The sequence below is a fragment of the Bison bison genome, unplaced genomic scaffold (genome assembly GCF_000754665.1).
Source record: "Bison bison bison isolate TAMUID 2011002044 unplaced genomic scaffold, Bison_UMD1.0 scf7180017864289, whole genome shotgun sequence".
In the NCBI taxonomy this organism is placed as follows: Eukaryota; Metazoa; Chordata; class Mammalia; order Artiodactyla; family Bovidae; genus Bison; species Bison bison.
The window spans coordinates 7,566,154-7,575,788 of record NW_011494861.1 but is presented as its reverse complement, the minus strand read 5'-3'; the positions used below and the strand labels follow the sequence as shown (position 1 = coordinate 7,575,788).

Below are 9,635 nucleotides of genomic sequence, written 5' to 3'. Positions count from 1 at the left end.
AACTTGAAGCCAACTTTTTCACTCTACTCTTTCACTTTCATCAAGAGGCTTTTGAGTTCCTCTTCACTTTCTGCCATAAGGGTGGTATCATCTGCATATCTGAGGTTATTGATATTTCTCCTGGCAATCTTGATTCCAGCTTGTGTTTCTTCCAGCCCAGCGTTTCTCATGATGTACTCTGCATAGAAATTAAACAAGCATGGTGACAATATACAGCCTTGACATACTCCTTTTCCTATTTGGAACCAGTCAGTTGTTCCATGTCCAGTTCTAACTGTTGCTTCCTGACCTGCATATAGGTTTCTCAAGAGGCAGGTCAGGTGGTCTGGTATTCCCATCTCTTTCAGAATTTTCCACAGTTTATTGTGATCCACACAGTCAAAGGCTTTGGCATAGTCAATAAAGCAGAAATAGATGTTTTGCTGGAACTCTCTTGCTTTTTTGATGATCCAGCAGATGTTGGCAATTTGATCTCTGGTTCCTCTGCCTTTTCTAAAACCAGCTTAAACATCTGGAAGTTCATGGTTCACGTATTGCTGAAGCCTGGCTTGGAGAATTTTGAGCATTACTTTACTAGCATGTGAGATGAGTGCAACTGTGCGATAATTTGAGCATTCTTTGGCATTGCCTTTCTTTGGGACTGGAATGAAAATGGACCTTTTCCAGTCCTGCAGCCATTGCTGAGTTTTCCAAATTTGCTGGCATATTGGTCTTATATAAAAACTGATTATTCATTGATATGTGTATACATCTTAGGTCACCAAGCAGGTATTGCCATATACCTAATCTAATTTTACACATTGTTTGACTGTCCTACCTCAAGGTCAGAAATCATTCATGGCCTTTCCCCCAGAAGGCTCAGTGCTCTGCGGTGACCTAAATGGGAAGGAAATCCAAAAAAGAGGGGATATGTGTATACGTATGGCTGATTCGCTTTGCTGTGCTGTAGAAACTAACAACATTGTCAAGCAATGCTACTCCATTAAAAATTAATATTTAAGAAAGATACTTTCTTCATTTCCAATATCAGCATTTAAAGCTGCAAATTTCCCTGGAACTGCCATTTTACTTATTAGTTTTGATGTACAATATCATTTTTTCATTCAGTTTTAAACAGCCATCTCTATATTGATTTTTTTATTGACCTACGGGAAAATTATAAGTATATTTTAAAATGCAAAAATCCAGCAGTTTGGAACCTTCTGGGGGAAAGGTAATGAATGATGATTTCTGACCTTGAGGTATGACAGTCAAAGAGTGCTGTAAAATTAGATTACGTATATGACAATACCTGCTTGGTGACCTAAGATATATATATATATATCTATGAATAATCAGTTTGTATAAGTTTTAAAGTATACCTGAAAATAACATGTTCTCTAAATTGGTTGTACAGGTTTTATAATACCATCTTTCTAAACTGTATTTTATAATATCATCATTAATTTTTTTGCTTTATCTATCAATTCACTGAGAGAAATGTATCACAATCTATGATTATAGGTTTGTCAGCTTCTCCCTATAAAGTCCATTAACTAGTCCTTTGTATTTGGAGGTTGTCTGTTGGAAGTTCACAGATTGAAGGTCATATTTCCCAGTGAATTACTCTCGATTATTATTTAATAGGTTTCTTGATTCCTAGCAATGCATTTGCCTTGTCTCTTTTGTCTGATGTTAATATTGTTAAGCTACTTTCATTTAACATTTTAACACACCTTTCTCCACCTGTTACTTTCTACTCAAGAGGCAGTGGTGGTTCAGACCTCAGCTCTGTCCCTTATGAGCCATGTGACTGGCCAAAGACAACAACATATTTGGTATATTCCAATACACTGCAGTGTAAATCCATTGGTTCATAATGATATGAGGAAAAAAAAAAAAAAGCCTTTGGAGCCATCTTTGAAGGATACTGGTAACTGTCTGGTTACTTTGAAAATCAGCAAATAAAGGGGAAAACATGCATTATTTTGGCTTCCCTATATGAATTGCACCTCTAGGTAACCAAACAGTTGATGAGGAGAAGTTTCTTTTTAAGGAAGCATTCTGGCTGATAAATGAAGAAGTATTCTAGAAGTAGTATAAGAAGTAACCAGGTGTCAGCAGAGATGGGGACACACCACCAGTGACAAAGACTCTTTGCCCCATACGAAGAGCATGCACCTGCCCTTGCATCTAGATCTCACTCCAATTTACAGGAGAAACGGGGATGAGAGGAGCACTGCAGAAGCCACCACTGAGCCTTGAAACCAAAGTGCAGGCTCTGGGAGGCTCTAGGGGGCCAGCAACTCTATGACTTCAACAAACAAATAAAAATGAAAAAGCAGGGATGGGAAGGTGATGACAACTACAGGTAGAAAGAGACTTGAGAGGCACAGCTTCCCAACATATGGACCTCAGGTGTTGATTTGAACAAACTATTAAAAATTTTTATGAAATTACTGGGGAAATGTTAACACTGGCTAAATATTTGCTAATATTAAATCATCATTCTTTTTTGAGTGGGATAATATTATTGAGTTTATGTTTCTCAAAAAAAAAAAAGATTCTAGGGACTTCTCGGGTGGTCCAGTGTCTAAGACTCCATGCTCCCAATGCAGGGGGCCCAGGTTCAGTCCCTGATCAGGGAACTAGGTCCTGCAAGCCACAGCTAAGAGTTTGCATTGCTCAACCAAAGATCCCACATGCTGCAGAGGAGCTTGGCAGGGTACAGTCCCAGGACTGCAAAGAGCGGGACATGACTGAAGGACTTAGCACGCAAGCTGCAATGAAGATCAAAGACCCCACATGCTTCAAATAAATAATAAAGTTTTTTTAATGGTTAAAGCTAAAAGGCTTTTTTTAAAAAGACTCTACGTTTTTAGATACACATAAGAGAACATCTAGAGATGAAATTATATGTCTAGGATATGGTTCGGATAGCCCCGGTTTGGGGAGGGGTCTGGGTGGGATGTCGTTGACAATCATCAGAGCTGATTGGCAGGAGCACTGATTATTCATTATGCTAGTTGCTCAAATTCTGTACCTGTTTGAAGTTTTTCATTTTTCAGCATGTTTTAAATAATAAAACTCACAGACAGAGCTCAGCACTGGGTTCTGTGTGTGCCAGACCCCTAGGCTCACCCGCATCAAAGGAGCCATCCTTCTGGATCTGGGCGAGGATGTGCGACAGGGAGGCAGAGCTGGTCTTCCCAGCATCGGCCAGCTCCACGAGCTGCAGCCGTGGCGTGGTCTCGGGTGGGAAGCGGTAGAATTGGAAGGTGAAGTACACAGTCTGTGGCCATGGCGCTGCCTGCTCATCCTGGGGCACCCTGGATCCAACAACACCCCGAGTCAACCAGGCATCCTGGCGGAGAACTGGGCTTTCATCACACGCTTGTGGGGAGACCATAGGTAAGAGACCACTTCCTCCACCCCCACAGCAGCCACACGGTAATGTCTGGGAACCCTCTGAGCATTCCCCCTTCAGGCGTGATGGAGAGCCCTGCCCTCAGGGCTACACCAGCACCCAAGAACTGGGCAACACGCTGTCCATGTTGTAACTAAGGACCATAGGAGACCAGGTAAAGCAGAGTTTATAGCATTTGGAAATGGCTGGGGGTGCGTCCCAGCCGGACTGAAACAAAGACACAGGGCATTCCATAATCACTAAGACCTGATCATAGGTTTCTGCCGGGTCAGAACCATATGGAAGCTTTCCCTCAACACAAGAAATGCAAAAGCCAGGTACAGAGTAACAGACGAAATAATCAAGAATTTACCTGCCAAAGGCAAGAAATTGCAACACTATCTCATTGCCTTGTAGACAGTCTGATTCTTCCTTCTGAGGGCTGAACTTCACGGGGTCTGTAGGACTCACAGCCTCAGCTGGTTGCTTGTTGGCGTCCAGAATCTCGGGAAAGCCAGAGGACTGCAGCAGCGCCAGGGATGCCCGTGACAGCTTCCCTCCAGAGCTGGAACGGATGGCCCTCTGAGCCAGCCTCCAGGAGAAGGCCGACTGAGGGGCGGGACCCGGACAGTCACCTCTCTGGGAAAGCCTGCTGTTCAGGGAGTCACAGGGTCTTGATGCACAATGCTTGCCTGGGGTCCCTCCCAGACCTGCTCCTCACCTCCTGGTCTGGGTTCCTGCAATGATCGGGGCGTGCACGGGTGTGAAAGGCAGTTCCTGCAAGTGGTCAGCAGCGGACGTTCCCAGGGCTAAGGCTGTCTGGCTCAGGTCAGCCTCCAGGTGAGAGATCCTGCCCTCCAAGGGGAACTCCTGCCAAACACAGTGGGGCCCCAGGTGAGGCCAAGAAGCCCCACCCGTAACCAAGGAAGCTGGACGTGGGGCTCATGGATGAACCGCCCCTGCCACATGGCAAATGAAAACACAGGAGGCTCAGTTGCATTGCAACCTCAGGTAAGTGGTGAATAATTTTAGTATAAGCATGTCCTGGGCAATATCCAGGACATACACTAAAAAGTGATTGTTTATCTGAAATTCTAATTCACCTGGGCATCCTGTATTTTATGTGAGTTGAAAAGCAACAAGGAAGGAACCACTGATTTTATGAACAGATCAGTAGCCTGGAAGATGCCTGATGCCTGAGAGGGCAAATTAACATTAAAACCATGTCGATGGAACAGGAAGATGAAACTGTCTCCAGCAATGCAAGGGAGCCTGTGGGACAGAGCCCTCGCACGTACAGATGCTCCCTGTCCTCACGTCACCCAGTGCTCTAGGCACCCACCTGCATCCACCTCCCACCTCTGTCTAAGTGAAGACCTTATTGGGATCCAGGATACTCTCTCTAGAGCTGGCTTCCCCAGCTTCTCATTTCATTCAGAAGGAACCCCAAGTGACTTGGTCACCAGTAACAGAAGAGATGTAAGATCTTCCTGACTACATGAGCCCAGAAATATTTTGGAATAAGGCATTTCAGCATGAGGATTTTCAGGTAAGTAATCAACTAGAGCTGCTTTGCTTCGACAGACTTCCAGGGCAAGACTGAGTTTGCAAGTGAACCAGGAAACTCTATGTGGGTCCCCCAAGGCCAGTGGAAGGAAACAGGCCTATTTCGGCCCATTAGCTCCACTGGAATCTGGGGTGGTGAGCTTCACAGATGTCTCTGGCCTCAGACAGGGAGGCAAGCACGCTGGAGGGGGAGCTGGCAGCTTGGATCAGCCTCTAGTTACATCTCCAGGGAAACTTCTCTTTTTCTCTTGTGTTCAGAGGTCTAAGGGCGCTTTGTTTTCTCGGGTAGGACAAACGCAGAAATCAAGCCCTGTGGCAGGAACACCTCCCAAATCAAACCCTTGGTCACCAAGACAGATGGTGGAAGATATCTGGAACCTGGAAAGGAGGCAATGTCCAGCCCCCATCCCTATGCCTGCTTCACAGGCACCCCATGAAGGCCTCGGCCACCTCGCCAAGGCCCAGGGCAGCCAGCCAAGTCAGAGACTTCAACCGAGTTGGGAGTCTGGAGCCATTCTCAGGAAGGAGACAGGATAGGGGGAAGGGGCGGGCTACTTACCCCTGGGACCAGGGAGGGCACAGGGCTCCCAGGTGGCTGTGATGAGGGTTTGGCCGAGCGGCGGCGGGGAGCTGGGGATGGTGGGGAAGCCGCCAGCTGAGAAAGTGACAGCTGAAGGGAAGAAAGCTTGGGTGAGATGACAAAAGGCACCCCAGTAACTTCACAGAGCCCCTCCTGCCCTCCCAGCACTGACCCTCCAGGGGAAGGAGGACTCTAGTTGTGGCCCCAGGAGGCAGCAAGGTCTGGAATCTCCTGGTCACCAGATGCCCTGGACCAGGCACTGAGTCTAATTGCTTCTACTCTCATCACCAAGAGCTGCAATTAGGCGATCTCTCCCACACTGCAGTGGCACCCCACTACAGTCCTCTTGCCTGGAAAATCCCATGGACGGAGGAGCCTGGTACGCTGCAGTCCATGGGGTCGCTAAGAGTTGGATATGACTGAGCGTCTTCACTTTCACTTTTCACTTTCATGCATTGGAGAAGAAAATGGCAACCCACTACAGTGTTCTTGCCTAGATAATCCCAGGGACGGCGGGGCCTGGTGGGCTGCCGTCTATGGGGTCGCACAGAAACGGACACGACTGAAGCGACTTAGCAGCAGCAGCAGCAGTATTAATAAGGAAAAGCAAGTGGAGGGGAAGCCGGGTTCTCTCCACTCAGGCTGCAGGTCTGGTCTCTGAACTTCTTTGGGTTTTATCCCCATCCCCGGGCTGAACTCCTCCATGACCCCTTCTGATTCTAACCACCTGTGTTCCTATGACATGAACCTGCCCGTTATGGGATGACCATGATGGCAACTGATGTGGGCCCTGGAATCCCCACTCCACCACTTGACTGCCACATGATGTGGGCGAGTCACCTAACTCACTTGGTTTTGCCTCAGTCTCCTCACATGTAAAAGGGGGATGCTGACAGCAGCTAAATCACAGGGCTGCTGTGGGAAAGGACTTGGCATGTACCCAACATGGGGTCAGCCTTCCACAGATGGTACACATACGCAGGGAGTGAAGGTCAATGTGAAAGGCTGACGTGGGGTGGTGAAGGGCCCTGACCCTACTGAAGACCCATCTCTCAAATCCTGTTTATAATGTAGTATGTGTTACAAATGGGACATCTGCCATCAGCAGTGACCATCAGCCCAGGGGTGGCTGTGGTGGTGGCGTGGCGGGTGGTGCTGGTACAGAAAGGACCCAGCACATGAAGAGGTGTTGAGGAAATGGGTGGGGGGCCCTGGGGGCCCAGGCAGCATCTTGGGGCAGAGAGGAATGTAGGGTCGGCTCAGCTCCTCTTGACCCCAGCAGCCATCCTGAGCCTCTCTGGCCTCTGGGGGCAGGCGGTGCTGTTCTGTGGCCGTCCAGCACTCAGAGGCACCATGCCAAACACTGCAGGGGATATGGGGACAGGACAGCAGGGGCCGGGAGGCTGCCCCGAAAGTGTCTTCAGGCAAATGCAACACCCACTCTGATCCAGTTTCCAAGCTGCATGGTGCTCGTTAAAGCCCTGTCCTGAGCCAGCCTCGGATACTGAACAATTTGACTTTTCTAGAAAGTCAATGTCCAGAATGGTACTGACAGACAAGGTCATCGGGAAGACAAACCAGCTCTGACCTAATTCAAACCACGTGGCCAGAGCCACCCCAGAGCTATGGGCAGACCCACAACCAGCTCAGGATCCCTGAAGGGTGGCTGCACGCTCCCAGACCAGAGGAGGTATCTGCTCTCTGACAGGCCTGCAGGTCGAGGTCCTGTCCCCACCAGCATCAGATGCTCAGGGTACCTGCCCAGCTGCTGCCCAGGGACGCCACAGCCAGCCAGCACCTTCTCCTAGCAGAGACGTCGGGAGGGCACACCCCAGGGTCTCAAGAGAAAAACCAAGGCCAACCAGTCCTGAATGATCATCAGCCACCAAACGTAACTGCCAGGGAGAACACATTCTGAGTGTGGAAACAGGCCTTCAACGGCAACCGGAGGATGGATAACAACCACCGAAGCCACTGCCCCGACAGCCAGCTCTGGGACCAGCTGCAGAGACAGGCAGGGGGCGGCTGAGGACACCCTGGTCGCCGTCCCTGGGGGCCCATCCTCTCAGGCTTGCCGGGATCCTTCCCACCCACACACGTAAACAGGACATCAAGTGTTCTTAAAGACGCCAAGAGGACTTTGCTGGACCCAGAACCTTTAAATATGTGATTTTGGAATTCTGAAACAGGCCTCTCAGGCCTGGACTTACCCCTGGTCCCATGGGTGAGTCCTGGGGAGCAGTGAGCCCCTGGGACGGCGATGCTGGTGGACCTGTGAGGAAGCACAGGGGAACAGGGAAGGGACACCAAGAGCCCGGCTCAGTCAGGCTGGCGCGCATCTCCCCCGACCCCACCCAAGCAGTAACCAGTGCTACAGCTGGGCGCGGCCACCACAGAGTCTCCCCGCTTGGTGGGCAGACTAGTGCGTGCGTCTGGGGTCACTGCCTGCAGGATGGAACCCGAGCTCACTCCCCACTTCCACAGCCTCCTTCTCCTGCTCCTGTGGGCACTCTGCCTGTGCTCAGGGAGATGTGAGGCTCTCAGAAGGCTCACCCTTCCTTTCACCCTCTCACACACCCCTGCCTTCAGGGGGCCGGGTTCTGATGTCTGTCCAGACTGGGACCTCCCCAGCTGGGGCCCACTGGCTGTTTAGTTAAATGAGAAACTTCTCCGCAGTTGCACACACACGGCAAATGCCACAGGTGGGGGCTCTGCTCTCGCATCACTCACGGCCCATCCCCCAAGTCTCACTCACTCTAGGGGTGAGAGTGCAGGCATGTTAGTACCAGGAAGAATCCAGGCCAGTCCTCCTCAGGGTCCCCGGAGCGAGGGTGACCCTGGGTGACACCAGGCTGGTTCCCGCAGTACCCAAGATGCCCACCTGTGGAGGGAACAGCCGCCCCCACGGCGCCATCTCCACCCGCAGAGCTCGGTCCAGGGCAGGGCTGGGCCGGGTTTGCCTGTGCCGCTTCCACCCCCATCCCAGGCCCCGCACCCCAGCCGAGAAGCCCAGGCATCGCTCGAGTCCCAGAAACCCCCAGCCTCTCGGCACTGAGCTCCTGTGTCTGGGGCCACCACCACCTCGCCATCATCCCGCTCACATCGTGTTTCTCCCGCCTTCACCTGCCAGTGCCACCACCTCCAGCCCGCCTGACCCAGGCCCACACGGACAGGGCGCTCCTCACCCACCCGAAGGCCCAGGTGCAACGGGACACCTGTCTGAGTCACCTGCCCGGTTCCCCTGAGGACCACACCTGCCTCACGCACCACAGTCTCCTTCATGGGGACCTGACTCTGGCCGCTGCATGTGGACACCACCCCCTCCTGAACTTCAGGACATCCTGAGAAATCACGGCCCTCCCCTAGGTAAACAGCCCTGCTCTAGTCACACCCAAGTGGCCCTGAGGACCCAAGTTTAGCCCTTCCTCCCTCCCCTGTGGTCTCTGCTGCCCATGCCCTGCACAAGAAACCATCAGAATGGCTCACGTGCTCCTGAAAACGGAAGCCCTGAAACAAAAGCCGGTCCATCCGAGTGTGGAGCCTGGAAGCAATTAAAAAGCGGGAGGTCGATGGGTGCGTCGTGATGTGGGACTTGCCGAGACAACTGCTTTGCCAGGCACACTGGGCAGCTCAGGGCCCCGCAGTCTCAGGAAGGGCTGAGTCAGCGATTTCATACCACCCGCACCAGTCACAATAGGGTCGGTCACGCCGTGCAGGACACAGAGAACCTCACGCTTGCAGCTGCAGCCACTGTGCCCGCCTGAAGATGAATTTCCTGACAACCAATTACTTCCCAGTCAGCCTCCACTCACTGAAAAGTGCTGTGGACAGAAGCTAAGGTGTCTGGTCCTCTCTCAAAGCTCAAATGCCCTACACCTGACTAAAAAGGCCACAAAGGGGCTTGCAACCTGCCCTGAACCTGGGCTGTCCTCATCCCATAGGGTCACACAGCTGCACTGCGTGCTTCTCTGCACTGGCCCGGGGTGGGTAGTGTGTAGACTATGCAGGTCTGAAGCCCACTCATACTCCAGGGCGAGGGGGACTACTCAGTTCAGCCCTTCTCATGAGTCGAGTGAGTGGGCAAGCATCACAGAGAGACAGAGA

At 51.1% G+C, this 9,635-nt stretch overlaps 1 protein-coding gene across 3 annotated transcripts in view; it reads right to left on the bottom strand.

Moving 5' to 3' along the window:
• Nucleotides 1–9,635, bottom strand: part of NPHP4 (nephronophthisis 4) — a 138,338-nt gene that overhangs the window by 45,701 nt on the left and 83,002 nt on the right. For all 3 annotated transcript variants that reach the window (XM_010849957.1, XM_010849959.1, XM_010849958.1), the window contains exons 13-17: nt 7,742–7,803; nt 5,511–5,621; nt 4,107–4,255; nt 3,759–3,950; nt 3,121–3,308 (exon numbers count right to left, since the gene is read on the bottom strand). In XM_010849957.1, coding sequence (XP_010848259.1) covers nt 3,121–3,308; nt 3,759–3,950; nt 4,107–4,255; nt 5,511–5,621; nt 7,742–7,803 — 702 coding nt within the window. The remainder of the gene's footprint in view (nt 1–3,120; nt 3,309–3,758; nt 3,951–4,106; nt 4,256–5,510; nt 5,622–7,741; nt 7,804–9,635) is intronic.